The 18266-nt window shown below is 38.0% G+C and overlaps 1 protein-coding gene across 1 annotated transcript in view; it reads left to right on the top strand.

Moving 5' to 3' along the window:
* The first annotated feature begins 26 nt into the window (after positions 1–26).
* Positions 27–18266, top strand: part of LOC140145808 (uncharacterized) — a 54859-nt gene continuing 36619 nt past the window's right edge. The window contains exons 1-6 of the mRNA XM_072167484.1: positions 27–278; positions 9378–9482; positions 9580–9837; positions 10266–10364; positions 11475–11720; positions 15840–15941. Of these exons, the coding sequence (XP_072023585.1) occupies positions 32–278; positions 9378–9482; positions 9580–9837; positions 10266–10364; positions 11475–11720; positions 15840–15941 (1057 nt within the window). The 5' untranslated portion in view covers positions 27–31. The remainder of the gene's footprint in view (positions 279–9377; positions 9483–9579; positions 9838–10265; positions 10365–11474; positions 11721–15839; positions 15942–18266) is intronic.

Below are 18266 nucleotides of genomic sequence, written 5' to 3'. Positions count from 1 at the left end.
TTATCTTTTAACCAATAAAGCTTTAACAATAATGGATCTATCGGCAACCTCAACAATGGACTACGGAGATTTTGCTCCGGCGGACGGGGAAGTAACATTTGCAGCGGATGAGGACATGAAAACGGTATCTTTGGCTATCACCGATGATGCGATTGTGGAGCATACAGAGCAACTGATGGTACTAATTGCATTTAAAGATGCTGCAACTGCTGCTACTGCTAGACAGGCACTACTTGAACCTCTTCACAAAGCTACAATTACAATTGAGGATGAAGATAGTAAGGAATCATTTTAGAAAACTGAGTCAATTACATATTTTTATTTTTATTTTGATATAGTATATTTAACCCTATAACTACTAAGCCATATTTGTAACACGGACTACGAAGGGTAGTGGCTGTTGCAACACCCTAATTTTCAATTATAAACGTCATTATACCAATATATAGCTATCGGGCTCTTCTATCCAGTGATACCAAAATAAGTACAAACAAACATGCCCCACTTAATGTCGTATGATGTCATAATGTGAACTCGCCTATGCAAATTTGTGAAATTTTGGCTATGCAAAAATGCTACGAACATGTATATAACCAGGGACCGTGTATGAATGGACTGAAAACGGGATTATTGATAGCTATTGTCAAGCTATTGTTATCAGATTATCTTTCACGACCTTCGATTGTATGCGAGTTGCGCCGAGGGCGCGATGTTTGAATTTTATTATGGGTCCTTTCATCTTTTCTGTTTCTGTTTCGGTTTCCGGTTTCGGTTTCGGATCTCATTGTTATTTTGAAGTGTTAGCATGGTACGCGTGAACAATCCTTTTATTCTAGTCTTTTGTTGACTACAGAAAAGTTGAACGAAGATAACTTCTGTTTCGGTTTCGGGAGTTATGTTAATTTCTGGCAGGAAAAAAAGTGAGATTATTATTATTATTATATTATTTATTATCTTTACCCAGGGTATGCCCGAATCAGCTTAAAGCTGTTCTAACCGGGGCCCTGCAATATACAATTAAGTTACAACAATATTAAAAGACACTCATATAAAATATAGAAATTATACATAAAAACACATTTAGATATACAAACAATTATGGCACGTAATTTCATATAATCATAGGTATATACAACTTTTAAAAACATCAAATCATGCGAATATGCAATCTACTTCAGATGGCTACTTTTATACATTGTCTTAAACGACTGAACATTAACAGCATTTCTAGTAGGCGGGTCAATATTATTCCACAACTTAACGCCACTATAGCTGAACGAAAATTTAAAAGACACAATGTCAGTACCATGAACAATGGGTGGAAGAGCTAGCAAATCAGCTGCAGCTTGCCTCGTAACACGATCGTGATTGTCACGCACATAATTGAACATATTATTTAAATACTGTGGAGCAAGACCATTAAGACATTTATAAATCATTAGAGCTTTGAAATAATCATTACGATCTGATAGCCGTGACCACCTTAGCTCTTGAAACATATAATTAGATGGAGTGTAGTAATTAACACCTAAGATCACACGCGCACATCGCTTTTGTATTACATCAAGCCTATGACAATCTTCTTTAAAACGACCATACCATGCTAAGCTACAATAATCAAAGTGAGGTTGAACCATACTTTTATAAAGAACATTTAAAGTATCAACATTAAGATATGGCTTAACACGACGTAACAAAGCAAGTTTACAAAAAACATTTCGAACAACATTATTAACTTGTCTATGCCATTTTAATTGATTATCAATTACAACACCCAAGCATTTAAAATTATCAACACATTCAAGATCATTACCATCAATTCTAACAGAAAAATCATTTGCATGCACATTATTAAGTCTAGCACTAGTACCAACTAGCATGATTTTTGTCTTATCAGAGTTAAGGAACATCTTATTCGTACGCATCCAAATCATAAGCTTTTCAAGATCACACCTTAATTTACTTGCAATATCACGAGCATCATCCCCACTAACAGACAGTGTGGTATCATCAGCATACATTGAAATATAACCATGCTCAATTACTTTACACATGCTATTTATAAAATGATGAATAATAGTGGCCCAAGTATGCTACCTTGAGGAACACCTGAATTTACAGGAAGTTCATTTGATAAAGCTCCCTTAAAAGACACTCGTTGTGTTCTATCATGTAAATAAGAACGAAACCATTTAACTGTGTGGGCAGTTGCGCCCATTTCATGTAATTTATTCAACAACATATCATGATTGACTGTATCAAACGCCTTACGCAAATCTACAAAGGCTACGCCAGTCATTTTACCTGAATTCATATTGCTCAACCAGTAATCTGTCATTTCAGTTAGCGCCGTCTCTGTTGAATGTAATGGACGAAAACCTGACTGATGTTGGTTAATCAAATTGTGGTTACTGAGAAATGTATAAACATGTTTATGAACAGCCTTTTCGATGATCTTACTTACACAGGAAAGAATGGAAATTGGCCTATAATTATTAGTGCTGTTTAAATCGCCACCTTTGTGAAGGTGAACAACTCTAACTACTTTCCATACGTTTGGAAAAACACCTGTATACAAAGACATATTCATAATATATGTTAAACTATCAACAATGACAGGTCTAGCAATTTTGAGGATCTTACAACTTATATCATCAAGCCCAGTAGCTTTCGCTGGACTCATGTTAAGAATTTCATTATTTACAAAATCATGCGAAATACAAGGTAAATTCAATTGTGGCTTCACATCGATACCATGGGTGATAACATTAGGAATACAGTCATTACTCTCATCAACACACTCAATTAATTTGTTTGCAACATTAGCAAAATACTCGTTGAAACCATTTGAAATGTCATTATCACTTGTTAAAACATTATCATTAACAACAATAGACGAAGGGTTTGTGGATGGTTTAGATGGAAGAATATTTTTCAACGTTTTCCACAGCTTACCAGAATCACCCATACATTGTTGCACAGTATTAGTAAAATAACACTTCTTAGACTCACGGATCATTGCAGTCACCTTATTACGATATGACTTAAACGCCTCCCAGTCAGAAGATGCTTTAGATCGAATAGCTTTACGATGTAAATAATCACGTTTTGACATGTGCTTTATGATGTTGCTATTAAGCCATGGGGAGGGAGAAGCTTTAACACGCTTGCATCTTTTAGGAATATGCTTATTTACAACATTATTAAACATTTTCTGCCACATATACAATGCATCATTAACATTTTCACAATTTTTTATATCATTCCACGGAACATTCAAAAGCTCATCAAGAAAACACTTTTCATCAAAATTCTTATAAGACCGATACTCAATAGTTTTATGCATACCTTTAATCGGTTTACTCTTTCTTACTGCATATATCATAAAATGGTCACTAATGGATGTTTGAATAACTCCACTGTCCACGAACAAATCAGGTTGAGAGGTGAAAAACAGATCAATTATTGTTGCACTATGATCAGTAACTCTTGTTGGTAAATCGATCAGTTGATGTAATTGATGCATATCACATACGAATTTCAAATTATCAGCTTCTTTGGAATATACATTATTAGTAAAATCACAATTAAAATCACCTAGGAGAACAATTTCATTGTCTCCGACAGAAGCATTTGACAACATAACAGATAATTTATTGGAAAATTCATAGTCTTTTCCATTGGGATTGTAAACAGCGCACACAAATATGGGACGCCTATTTGGTGGTGTCAATTCAACCCAAATACATTCAACACATTTATCAATATACAAATCATCTCTCCTTTTGAAATTAAAAACATCTTTCATGTACAAAGAAAGAGGGTTGATGCTAATCTAGACAAAAGAGAGGGTTGATGCTAATCTAGACAAAAGAAGTGTCTAATTTTACGTTCGTAAATTCGCGATAAATTGTACGGCTTCAATTGACTTGCGTTGGGTGTATAGGTACTCCAGCCTAAGCGGGAGTAGATTGTGAAAATTGCCCAACGTAGAAATATATTCATTAACACGAGTAATCAGTGTTGCCAAGAATTACGTACTTGTTCGTGCAATCGCGCAAAAATCGGTTATATTATGATTATGTAGCGATTAAACGGGGAATTGTTTTCGTCCCAAATACACCTTAAAACTTGGTAATATGCAACACCAGAGAAGTGCGTTGAAGTGAAACTAATAGGATTTCTTTCATTGGAATTGGTAATCCGATAATTGCTTCAGGCAAAATTGACAGACTCAAAATCTATTTTAAATGTATATTATATGAGAGAGTGGGGATGCTAGACGAGGAGATGATCTGGTGGCACAGGTGAGAGTTGGGGAGGGGGAGAGACAGACAGACTAGAAAGAGAAGAAAGCGAGAGGAGAAGAGGCAGGGGTCCTTTTTTTTAAAAGTAAGAGTGAGTAAAATTGCCCACTTGAGACGCCAGTGTTGCATATAATTGACTTATCCAACCTTTATTGACAGACATAAGTGTGATTGACAGCACCTATTATTACCTCTTCAAATGAGAAGCATGATGCCCCAAACGTAACAATGAAGTCAACTTACACACCATCCTACTTAATCCCTTGCGTTTTCGTTTCTGAACAATAGAGCTCCCGAAACAGAAAAGTTGAAACGAGGGTATTTACTCATGTTGCTCTACAAAATATCAAAAACGCATCAAAGTATTCCAATATCTTTTGAAGTTATGACAAATTGTGTAAAATGTCTATCCTTTGTCGAAAATAATTTCTGTGTAGCATCGAGAATCATTTACATAGGATTTTGGAGACAAAGTGTGATAATTTTGTGGAGATCCAGAATGCTAGAACAAAGAAAATAATATTTTTTCTTGAATGTGTACACCGTACGCTTGGTATTCCTACTGATTTCGATACTGAAATAATTCTTAAGATGATGTTCTTTGAAGATTTATGTTGGCATTTCTAGAGTCTGTCATTATACTAGCAAACATGTAGGCTCATTTCGCAATGTACAAGACAAGTCAAGCGCAGTGTTGTAACTGTGCTTGGAATCGTACTAGGGTCTATTGATCAACGTATTATTCATGCTTGCTCAACTGAGGATAATTTGTAAACCAGCAACTCGCATGGTACAATGGATGGAAGGCATTTCCAGTCCCTCCATACAAGGTCCCTGATATAACTAACAAGTAAAAAGTCAGTAGCTATTTGTATATTTTTACAAGAGCGAAACGAAAATCATGGATTTTATTGTGGAAACCAATGATGGGCCTCACCAACCTCCCTTCCCTGCATGGTCAATTTTTGATGGTCGGTTGTCCCCAGCTAAGATGCCCCTCGACAAATAAGGGGGGGGGGGTCTGGGGTTAAATAAATGTCTTCTTAAGGTACACTTACATGGCATATGAATCCCATTTCTTCTTCAGGCACACCTACCATGGAAATCCCATGCGTACTTTAGGCACACTAACCCTAAAGAAGACATGGAAATCCAATGTCTACATTAGGCACATCAACCCTAATGAAGACCTGGGAATCTCATGTCTACTTCAGACACATCTACCCTAAAGAAGACATGGTGAAGTCCGTGTCTTCTTTAAGGGATGGCCTCTAATTTCTGCAATAGCCCAAATAAACCTCCAAAACTACGATGTTTTTCGAGCAGTCTGAAGCCACATATTTCAGGCGTTTTTTTCTGAAACTCAGCAAACAGTCCAAAACTGTACAGGTTTATGAGTGGCAGAACATATCACCTGGACTTCACTGTCCCTGAAAGAGTTTCTCCACTCACAGACCTGAACCTCAAAACTCATGATTCTACTCTTGATTACTATGTCCAATATGATGTGAACTGGATGTTTCTTCCCTCTATGCCAATATTCCTACCAAGGAAGGCATCGAATCCTGTTCAGATTCAGATTTTCCCCGTGAATAGCTCCACTCTTTTTGTAAGCTCATGGAAATTGCTCTTATTTATAACAAAGATCTTACTCATACGGATTCAAGGTAAAGATGAACAACAACGCTTCATTAGATTTTGTAACTCATTTTATCGCACCATCAAATTCACTTCGAAATCCTCCACAGACAAAATTACCTTCCTCGATGTGCTTCACACGGATCTATACCTGATTCCCACTAATACAGTAGCGTAGCCAGCGGGGGAGGGGGGAGGTCAGGGGCAGAGTGCCCCCCCTGACAAAAAAATGAAAGAAAAAGTGTCCCTCTGACAAATAATGAAAGAGAAAATCAGGAGGGCAAAGGAGAAGAAAAAGGGCAAGGAGCCACCTTTTCTAGCAAAATTCAGGGCCAAAATAGTGTAAAATACACAACTTTTCCGCGCTACGCGCGCACATTGTAACAGTAAAGCTCTTTTTAGCCGGATAATGGACGAAAATAGTGTAAAATACCATTTTTTTCGCGCTACGTGCGCACATCATCCCAATAAGGCCCTTTTCGGGAAGCTCGAAGACATACAGTCTCTATGTATTGTATGATGCAACTGCAATTTTTTTCGTCTGTGCTCCAAAAATTTAATTTGCCCCCCCCCCGACCAAGAAAGCTGGCTACGCCCCTGCACAAATACCTATATCAGGTTTCGTCTTATCAGGATTGGCTCCTCCCATGTCAGTTCGGGGGCACTGCTAATTCAAAGACGTCTCTGATATCAAAGACGGGTCAGTGATTTCACATACGGGGGTCTGTGATATCACATACGTCGTGCTTTTTTTACAGTTTGGGACTAGATGCAGCACATCGGAAAGAAGGTGACTGTATCGGAATATGCTTTGCTATGTTTAGCAAATATCTGCCTGTGCAAACATCATATCTATCTGTGCAAATTCTGACAAATGGTCCCAGAAAACACTTAGATTGGCAAAATCGAGCCATATCCAACGCCGGGATCCAACGTTTTGAAGTAACAAAAAATCCCAAGTCATGGGGGAGTGAATATTTTGGCAAGGCAAAAAAAAGGAGGGAACAATGAATTTTTAGCCAGTCAACGAGGGGAAGGGGGCGATTTTTGGCACGTATTGTGGCGGTAACTTTCCAAAAATATATTCAAAAATGACTTGAAAATGGTAGGCCCCTACGGAAACGTTCAGGCCTAACCTCGTGGCCTGACTTTTGCACACGTGCATGGGATGAATTATGGACACTTGTATTTTATTGATAGGGGTAGGGTTATGTTATGATTAGATGGCTCAAAATAGATCAACAAATTACGGTAAACCAGGGAGTGGGGCTTTGGGGCCTGCAGCGCCGGGTCTTAAAAAAAAAGAGGGAGTCAGAGAGAGAAGAGAGAAGGGAGAGGAAGGGGAGTGACAGAGCAGTGGCATAACCAGGCCCGTTTTTTGCGGGGTGCTGATTTTGAAAAAGTGTTTTTTTTTTTTCCAGGGGCGATTTTGTAAAAAGTGGACCTTCTTCACAAACTTTGGACCTTTTTTGACTAAAAAGCATAAAAACCATATTTTTTGCTCGCTACGGTCGGAAATTAGGATTTTTGAGCACTTTTGCCCCACCGCACGGCCCCACTCTGCGTACGGGCCTGGGCATAGCCAGTGTGGGGCAGTATAGTGCCCCCTAAAAAATTGAAGGGCGGAAAATGGAGGGAAAAGGAAAGGTCTACTTTTTCGGTCTGATTTCCCAAAAATTGAAAGAAATAACCCGACAACTGAAAACATATATAAAATAACTGCCAATACCGGAACGAAAATGTTACAAAAATCAGGACAAAATATTAGCAAAACTGGGTTGAAAATTTTGTTTTGCCACAGCCACCCAGGCTCATTTCAATATCCGGGGATTTTAGGCAAACGAAAGGGGAAAAGTGGAAAGAAAACAAGGAAGAAAACAAGAAGAAACGAGGAAGAGTACGTTCTGAGTCATTGCGCATCATAATTATGTTCATGCTTGAAATTTGTGACGGGAAGTCGCATCCACTGACTGGAAATCCATTCTAAAATACATATTATGCATTATCATGACATGGTTATATGGCCTATAGGCTATGCTTAATCATGATGGTCGGAAAAATAAGTTAATAATAGGGGCCTAATGCAAAATGATGCCCCAATTGGCTTTTAGTTTGAGGATAATATTCCCCTCACAAGTCGGGTCCGTTGAAATCTGTTATGCCCAAAATAATACGAATAATAAGTGTAAACTTTTACACCAAATGACTTTATTGTGCCTTTCATAACTTTTTGAAAATAATTCTCCAACTTCTGAGGGAGCACATCCCCCTCAGGCACCCTTCTCCGTCAAAAATGAAAAGGCTAACTTGCATTTATCCATATAGGCCTAATTGAGCAGGTTCATACCCATGCAGAAGTCAGGTCCGCAGGAAATTTGTTAGGAATTATAGGCCTATCTTTCATAGATATAATGACTATAGGCCTATTATAGCACATCCCCCTCAAGCAAAACAGAAAAGCCTATAAACTTAGGCGGAATTGGAGGAATTATTGAGCACGAGTGTTCATATAAGCCTAAAACTAAAATTCGCGGCTCAGTTGGAAATCTGTAAAAAAATATATGCTCCGAAAATAACCAATAAACAGTTTTGATTGGGACACTCACACAATTCAGAAACAACTCAACTTTTAAACTGATAATGTAGTATACCTTGTCACAAATAATACGTAGGACTGACAAGCCGTACTCTTGAAACCCGTCTGGTTGAACAACGTGCCGATGCCCGTCACAAAAGAAACACACCCGTTGCTAGACATTTCAACACACCCGTTACCAGACTGGTCTCAATGCTCGCAACATCTAGGTTACCAGCATTGGCCAACCATCTAAGACTAACACTACCATGCTGAAGAAAATGATTGGACCGCCAAGTTTACAGACCAGTCATCCTCATGGATTCAACATGAAAGAGTAATTTAATCTCTCTATGAAAAGTCATGGTAGAGTTTCTCGACACAAATGAGAAGAAAAGGGGCGATTAAACTACTAATACAAAATTATTTAAACTATCACCTCTGTGGCAGACTTGCATGATAAAAACTGCTAGACATGACCAATCCAAATGTTAGCCCAAATAATGCATATTTCTTGCATTTTCATGCTTGCTTTTTTCCCGGGCTTTTTTCTTACAAGCAAAAGCGGCAATAATAGCGATTACGTTCACCAAAGTTCTATTTAGTGATATCTTATCTCGTCAAGGCAAGTTGAGCAGTACTAACAAAGAAGAAGAAGAGAAGAAGAAGAAGAAGAAGAAGAAGAAGAAGAAGAAGAAGAAGAAATCTTTACGGTGGTGAAGAAACAGTTGCGCGCTAAATTCTGACCGTGTAACAGCTAAAAGCAGAGGCTCTATCTTAAAAAAAAACCGTTTTAAAAATTAATAAGCAATAAATTAACAACCTTCATAAAATCAAATAATGTCAATTATTTACAGTCGAGTATTGGATTGATCCAGTTTATATCTTCGATGAGTGTGATGCCATGGCGCAAGTAGTCGTTCACAGAGACGGTTATTTACAAAACACTGATGATACAGTTGGTAAGCTTAAAATTTCTGTTGCGTAAATGATATATGCTAATTGTTGAAATTTAAAGCACAGATTGAAAACCCATTTAATACTGTTGTATTTTTACAGGCATATACACGACAGCCGTATCTGCTACTACCGCTGATTTTACTGAAATACCAATGGCGACACCACCTGGTACAACGGTTTCATTTAATGCAGGTGACACTGCTGTTGCTCATCCACTAACCCTAATACCTGATGCCCTGGTTGAAGGGATTGAATATTTTATGGTTGTTATAGCAACACCCGGTGGGACGAATAAGGACAATGCTTTGGTCCATACAGTCTTAGATACCGCAAAAGTGTTTATCCTGGATCATTCGAGTAAGTAGGGAAACTTAGTCGCTATTATGTCTTTTCGTAAACTTTCTACCATGATATTTTTAATGATGATAATTTCGAAAATAAGAGTTGTTAATTTTTGAAGAGCGACGTATAATGTTCACATTTGCCACAAGATGCAAAATTGCAGGCAATTTTTCGAATGTTGGCTTCACTGCAAAATAAACTTGCCCCTAATATGTGCAGGAGAACGGATCCACGATTAGTGAATGTCATTGTGATGGGCTATGGAGGCATTAAATTGTAGTCTAATCAATTTTTTTTAGCTAGCGGAAAAAAATGGAAGTACATAACTTTGTCTGTATTGCGTTCTTTAGATGTTTAATATTCTCACGTACGTCAACTGAACTGTGACAATTCTCTTTGTACACTATGTAACCATCCTCACGGGTATTTGAAAACATTTTCAGCTGTTATATGGATCGATTCAACATATATTGGTGAAGAAGGCAGTATGGTTAAGCTTCAAGTCCATCGATATGGATTCGTTGGACAAGCCACATCAGTTGGTAAGCACCAAAGGGCTTATACTCAAATCAAAGTGTCCATCTCCTGGTTTCGGCATGTTTGCTCATCGCTAATGGAGACAGTATGTTCACGACAGGCGCTAGTCAATAATTGATTATGTAATACGTGAATTGTGAAGTTATACGTATAGACGAATCCAAGTAGCCAAGTCATGGTCAGGATTTGGTCGGACATCTTTGGGTAGCCGTTTGCACCAACCTGGTGCTTTGAGCGTCCAATTGTGCAAATAAAAGCCGCCTAACACCTAGAGCAGATGCAAGGACGAGGAGGCCTAGGGTTAATAGAATAATAGCTAATAATATATAATTATAATGGAGATAATTCCGCGTGTAGTTAATCCGATTATTATGTCACTTCAACAGCGAATAGACCATGCTGTGTGTTTTGTCGAAGGGAACTGTATTGTGTTATTCTTTTGTCTGCCTGTGTTTTCGCGAAAGGTGTAAAACGGGTGATGGAATGCAGTTTAAAATTTCCGCCAAGGCCGAATCATTTCACATTTTGAGTGCATTGTAGCCGACGGCTACCCAACTAAAGGCTGCTAGTCAGGTGTAGGAATGCGTGAATTTAGATTCGTCTATAGTGCGTTGTACCGATACCACGTGGTAGCTAAATACACAGACCTTTTCATAGCTAAAAGACCCTAACTTTCGTTCGATTTTTGGCTTTGGAGTGGGTACTCACGTTTAAAAGTTGTAAACCCGGAAGCTCTTGGATTGTAGGCTTTCACTGTCCAAGAATAACATTCAATGGCACGTTTAATATTCATGATGTTATTGTTACCAATAATGCCGGTTGTTACAAAAATAATTTAGAGTAGTATTTAATAGGCAAAAAATTAATGTCGTCAATGTAATTTCTCAAGCCACGTAAGTCTTTATGTAGCTAAAGGGACTGAATTGAGTTGAATCATGAACCATCTGGTTAATGGGGGCACGCAGAATCTCCTAAAGTGGGACATTTTATACATTTTAAATACGCTATATAAATAACACCTAATTTCTACATGCGTACCATATCTGTTGCATTGAAATTTTTTGCAAATAAAATCATGCCTAACATTGTTAACATCTTACATTTCTCAAACTTAGCAATAACCTTGGCTCCGCGAACCGCAGTAATCGGCGACTACGTTGACTTTGCCGGAGCAACAACTATTGACTTTGCAGAAGGCGAGATTGTGCAAGAATTACTCATTGACTTAGAGACTGATGCCCTCGTAGAAGGTATTGAATACTTTCAAGCTGTACTTGGAGTCGTGACGGTCGCTGATCCTGATAAAACAAAAGTGGATCCTATGTTAAACACAGCTAACATATTCATCTTGGACCTGACATGTAAGTTTCAAATCAACATCTCGTAATTTGCACATGTTACTGAGGTATGTTTTGTGATACGTCCATAAGAGGCAGGATTGGAAGGCTAGTGACCAGATGAATTATGCTATGAAATGTTCGATCTCTAAGCCTATTTTTTCCAAAGTCCAAAATGTCGTAGATGTGCTTAGACCTTATTGTCTATTCTGTGCCTAATGGTATCTATCGAAAAGCTACAGCATTTATAAGAGTAGTATATGAGCTAAATCTCACACGGGCATTAGTTAAGGATTGAGTTCAACACCCATGCCTACCAATATTTGTTACCATGAAGTGTTAGGATACACTTGGAGGGGGGGGGGTAGTGGACTCAAATTGTCACGAAATCTCACACATGGGTAAAAATTGAAAATGCTTCGATCTTATTATGAGATACATCAAATTACTCGTCTGATGTGACAAGGATTAAGAAAATATATAGTTTGTGCTTTCTACGATCTATTGTTATTGAGTTGTATTACAAAAACCTAATTTTCAGGCAAAATGACAGGTTTCTGGTTGTAGGGGATCAAAATGCATACTGCAGTTACTGTCCGTTTTCCTATACACAATACACAGTGCTCTCACCATTGACGTGTGACCTCAACAAATGATGTATGTTGGGAGAATGGACACTTGCCTAGTTAACATCACTGTGTGAAAAATAACCAGCCAATATTTTATTTATTCTCCAAAACTTCTAGCAAATATATTTCTCTAACATGACCTAAAATTACAGCTAGGTTAGATGTTCAGAAATGGTCGCACTTTTGTAAAATATGAGTGAGGGCAAGGCATAGCTAGCCAACTCCCCGTGTTAATTGAATGGAGATTTGACCGAAAATATTGGTATCGGACCGCTCACTTCTGAAGGATGCCACAAAAAAACGGTAAAAGCTACATTTAAATTATTCTAAATAGGTTCTAGAAAATAAAGTTTTGTAACATGTCCTAAATTTTTAGCTAATTTAGATGTTTGGAGAGGGTCGCACTTTTGTGTTTTAGGAAGGATATGTAAACGACAGATAACACCAAAAATATGAAGAAATTATTTCCAAACCGTGTTAAGTCAACAATCATTATGTTGCTCATTTTGAAGAATGCTGGTTAACAAAAAGCAGGTCTTTGTCTCATTTCGTGAACAATGGTACACATACCATTGTTTCCTTTCGTTTCCTTTATAATCGGTTACCCAACTGAAGCTGTAATACCAGCTTTATTGCGATGTCGCACATTGAAAACAGACACTTGTACACAACCAGAGAAGATCTGATTTAATCAGTTGAGCTGCTTCAATGAGTGTTATCTTGGTTTAATAGCTTTTAATGGGGTTTAAGTCCTGCAAAGGTCGAGATGAATTCTACTGTAGACATGACTGCATCATGGTCAACTTATTCCGATAAGGGAAGTTGCTCATCTTGATATAAAAATCAAAAAACGGTGTAGAACTGTTTACTTTACTTGTTACGTGCAATGATAGTCAGAGGTCAACAGTGGCCTATAGCCACCCAATGGCCTTTGACCTTGTTTGTACTCTCAGTACGTGAAAACGGACGATAGGCAAAACTATTCTTTTTCTTGTTCTACTCAACTACACAAACTATTTGCTACAATTTTTGCCCAAATCGGAATAAGTTTTAATCTATGTACATGTGAAGACATGAGTCCACTTGGCCCCTCAACATGTATACACTAAAGTTGCGTATAGTTTCGTATAGTTTAGTAATGTTTTATACATGTTCAGGGGCCAAAACAAATCGTTCACAACCTTTCATGATGTTTTCACCCTTGAACATGTATTAAACATTATAAAACCGTAAGAAACTATACGTAACTTTAGTGTATATACGTATTCAGGGGCCAAGTGGACTTACGGTCTTCTTGCGCTCAGGTCTTCATGTGTCATTTAGCGTAAATACTAGGTTTTTGTAGGATAACCACGAGTAATTTGATATATCTCCTAACAAGATCGATGCATTTTCATTTTTACCCCTGTGTGACCTTTCGTGACCTTTAGCAAAAAAACTACAATTGCAGTCCATTACCCCCTATGATCTAGGGGGTCTATACTAACATCTCAAGGTAACAAATATTGGTAGACATGGGTGTTGAACTCGACCATTTTCTAAAACCCCGTGCTCCTAGACTAGAGGCGTCAATGTTAAAGACTGATTTCCTCAATATGTATGATATAATAATTATGATGTGATTTTATTTGCATAAAATTGCGACTGGGAGGCCGAATAACATCGTGCACAAAATACAAGGATTTTATATAACAGCAAATTAAATTAAACATAAACAATGAGGTCAGAACACAAGAGAGCCAAAAAGATTCAAGATACACAAAAAAGCAATGCCAAACACGAGGCAGAATTACAGTAACCCCCCAAAAAAACCAGTGGGGTCGGACTCATAGCAAACCTCGGTGCGCGCAGGAGCTGGGTGTGATTGGCATTGTTTCTTAATTATTTACCATAAACCTGACCTCTGCTAGAAGGAAGCAACCTAATGGTCCGATCAGAATTTAACAGTGAACGAGCAAAATTTAGGGAGTGTTACTCCTCCTACCAGATATAGCCTTCTATTAGAATGCTTCCCATATAGGCAATTTGACCACCCCACTTGAGGTCAGTCTGCAGCCAAATACAGAACACTTTGGCAGAAAGCACTAAAGAGAGAAGTGTGGGACCAATTTTAGGTCTGGATGATGAGGAAAATCTTTCTTGAAACAGATTTGCATAGCCTGACACTTGCGGGAATTAATTGGAATTTATTATCAACCGACCACTTCATGAAGTCATCAAGATCTGCAAATCGCAAATCACACCAGAGAGGAACGGTTTCAGCGAAGGTGATGGAATCAACACACAGTGTTACCTGCAATCGTTAGGTTACGTCATTGATGACTACCTGAACACCAGCGGTAAGAGGTAAATAAGCGAACAACATTTGATTGTACTAAATGCATTGTCGGCGGTTGTACAAAAAATTTATTATCAACCGACCACTTCATGAAGTCATCAAGATCTGCTAATCGCAAATCACACCAGAGAGGAACGGTTTCAGCGAAGGTGAGGGAATCAACACACAGTGTTACCTGCAATCGCTAGGTTACGTCATTGATGACTACCTGAACACCAGGGGTAAGAGGTTAATAAGCGAACAACATTTGATTGTACTAAATGTATTGTCGGTTGTTGTACAAAAAACTTCAAATCCACGGAACAAAAGACACCCGTACCCCAAAGGCAATCAACTTTTAAATGGCAAAAGTGTGGCTTTGTAATTATCCGCCTCATGTATAGGTTGACGGACCGTCGACAGTGTTGAACCTACATCGAAGCGTAAAACATTACTGTTCTAATTGTATGAGCACGCGGTAGAGTCAAATGTAAACTTTAACACATTTTTTTTCGATCATTCATAAAACTGGAAATGTTTGAAATATTTAATGTTTACAATTGAAATATGGTCCAATTGTAATCTAACTGGTCTCAAATTGTTCCTTAGGCAAAAATATATCGAAATGATAAGAGTTGCATTGTTTTGGATGTTTTGATACATAGGTAACACCACAAATTAGGTCAAGGTCAATGGGATTTGATCTTTTTTTGGCATGTTACCAAGGTAACAAACCACCTGAGATATGGCAAACTATTCTTTTTATTAAATACTTTTGCAAGCGGAACAATATAAACCATTTTAATAAAATCAGAGAATTTCTAACTTTTTGCCCCCCCCCGTCCAAATTTTGACCTTTGACCTTTTCTCCTATAACTCAAGAAATATACATGGGAGATAGGTCAAACTATATTTTGCCTGACTCCTTATGTTTAGGGTAATACACGGGTATGGTACATTTGATATGTTTTTGTGAGCTTTTGGGAGATGGCCGCATGCAAAATGGATTATGGTGCAATTAGTGGTGGGTAATTTTTTATTTGACTAGCCTATACTGCGGTTTTTAGTAATCGATCATTCATTACATGATGCATCCATTTCGAATAAGCAAAACAATTTGAACAACGATTTTGTCATTTCCTGTACAACACCTTATTGATTCAAATTATTCTTGATGCTTACATTTTGTCTCTACAGCGTATTTCAGGATAGAAGAAAAGCAGTTTATAGCATTTGAGGAAACCACGTTAGAAGTTACATTTCACAGAGGTGGTTATCTTGGCCGCACGGATGTAATAGGTGCGTGACTAAAGCTAACTTTATACTACATCGCCGAACGATAGCGATTTGTGTAGAGCTAATGGATTAGAGCGAAAAACGCGCTACCTCTTTGGCCAAATTCCAATCGGCGCTCAGCGATCATGGCGAAGGAGTATAAATCCAGCTTTAACTTGGTCTGCAGATGACGCTCATGAATCCGCCATTTTGGTTTGTGTATACACCCGGCGTCATTTGACGACAAAAGTCCAGAAATCGAACAAAAGTTATTGTTATAAAGGTTTGCGCACTTATTAATGCGTAGACTCCGATTCTTCAAATAACATGATGCAGTCATCTCTACAGTAGAATTCACTTCGACCTTTGCAGGACTTAAACCCCATTAAAAGCTATTAAACCAAGATAACAGTCATTGAAAACAGCTCAACTGATTAAATCAGATCTTCTCTGGTTGTGCACATGTGTCTGTTTTAACTGTGCGGTATCGCAATGAGCTGGTATTATAGTTTCACAATTAGTGGGTTTTTAGCGGGTTCGCCGTCGGACAAGTTTAGAACTGTCAAGCTTTCGTCAGGAGTAGCTCTGACTTCTTCAGGACAAAGTACCTAAGATTTGTAACGGACCGCTTCAGGTACTTTGTCCTGAAGAAGTCAGAGCTCCTCCTGACGAAAGCTTGACAGTTCTAAACTTGTCCGACGGCGAACCCGCTAAAAACCCACTAATTGTTATGAATTCCCGTCGTAAAAGCCTATCCCACAATTATAATTTCAGTTGGGTAACCGATTATAAAGGAAACGCAAGGTAATAATGGTATGTGGGCCTTTGTTCACGAAATGAGACAATGGTCTGCTTATTGTTAACCAGCATTCTTGAAAATGAGCAACATAATGATTGTTAACTTAACACGGTTTGGAAATAATTTCTTCATATTTTTTGGTGTTATCTGTCATTTACATATCCTTCCTAAAACACAAAAGTGCGAATACTTCCAAACACCTAAATTAGCTAAAAATTTAGGACATGTTACAAAACTATATTTTCTGGAATTTCATAGAATACTTTAAATATAGCTTGTACCGTTTTTTGTGGCATCCTTCAGAAGTGAGCGGTCCGTTACCAATATTTTCGGTCAAATCGAAATAGTCGCACTTTGGTAAAATATGAGTGAGGGCAAGGCATAGTTAGCTCATAGCTAGCCAACTCCCCGTGTTAATTGAATGGAGCTTTCGTCCCGGGACAAAGTTAAGATTTGTACCGTTTTTTGTGGCATCCTTCAGAAGTGAGCGGTCCGTTACCAATATTTTCGGTCAAATCTCCTTTCAATTAACACGGGGAGTTGGCTAGCTATGAGCTAACTATGCCTTGCCCTCACTCATATTTTACTAAAGTGCGACTATTTCTGAACATCTAACCTAGCTGTAATTTTAGGTCATGTTAGAGAAATATATTTGCTAGAAGTTTGGAGAATACTTTAAATATTGGCCGGTTATTTTTCACACAGTGATGTTAACTAGGCAAATGCCTATACTTCTAAACATACACTATTTGTAAAGGTCGCGCGTCAATGGTGAGAGCACTGTGTATTGTGTATAGGAAAACGGACAGTAACTGCCGTATGATTGAGTGAAATGATGGTGAAAACAATAAGCTTACATAAACTGTAGACTACCCCGTAGTCCACTTGCCCATTGTGCATACTCTGGATATTGTATTTAAGCTTAAAACTCTGATTTAATTAATGTGTGCACAATTGATAGATTTTCACATCTGATCAGTCACCCTACTCCCTCTGTTTGTTAGCTTCCCAAGTGGACTACTGACATTGCCTTGCGGTTAAGATTTTTAACACGGGACTCTATGGAGAGTTAGGCCAATTTCTGGCCGAACTAAAATTGGACATGATGTAATGCATCTTTAAATGGATCTACCTTGTGATTGGTCGCCCATACCTCGCTATGGTTTAAATCGTCTGGGCCCGCGCCATTACCATTAACTACACCGTAAACAACTGTCTGTGGTATTTGCGGCGCTTTTTTGTTGACGCGAAAGTTAATCTCTCATCAAACATCTAGCGCGTACTTGTGGTTAATGGACTGATAAACAAGTATGCTTGACAGTGTGTTTTTAGAGAGCAAAGTCCAGGGGATAAAGTTCTGCTTACAATTCAAAGTTCATAGTCGAAATTTCGGGGTTCGCTATCAATAAACTGGTAGATTCCAAAATCAGAATTGTTCAGTATTAAAGTGAGCCGTTATAATTATGCAAGATAATGTTGCATTCAATTTTATTGTCACTAATCGTCTGATATTTTTAACTCTTTATGACCATTTTACTATTGAATACTTT

This window comes from Amphiura filiformis, chromosome 2 (assembly GCF_039555335.1).
Source record: "Amphiura filiformis chromosome 2, Afil_fr2py, whole genome shotgun sequence".
Classification (NCBI taxonomy): Eukaryota; Metazoa; Echinodermata; class Ophiuroidea; order Amphilepidida; family Amphiuridae; genus Amphiura; species Amphiura filiformis.
The sequence above is the reverse complement of the archived record's forward strand: the minus strand, read 5'-3'. Positions and strand labels throughout refer to the sequence as shown.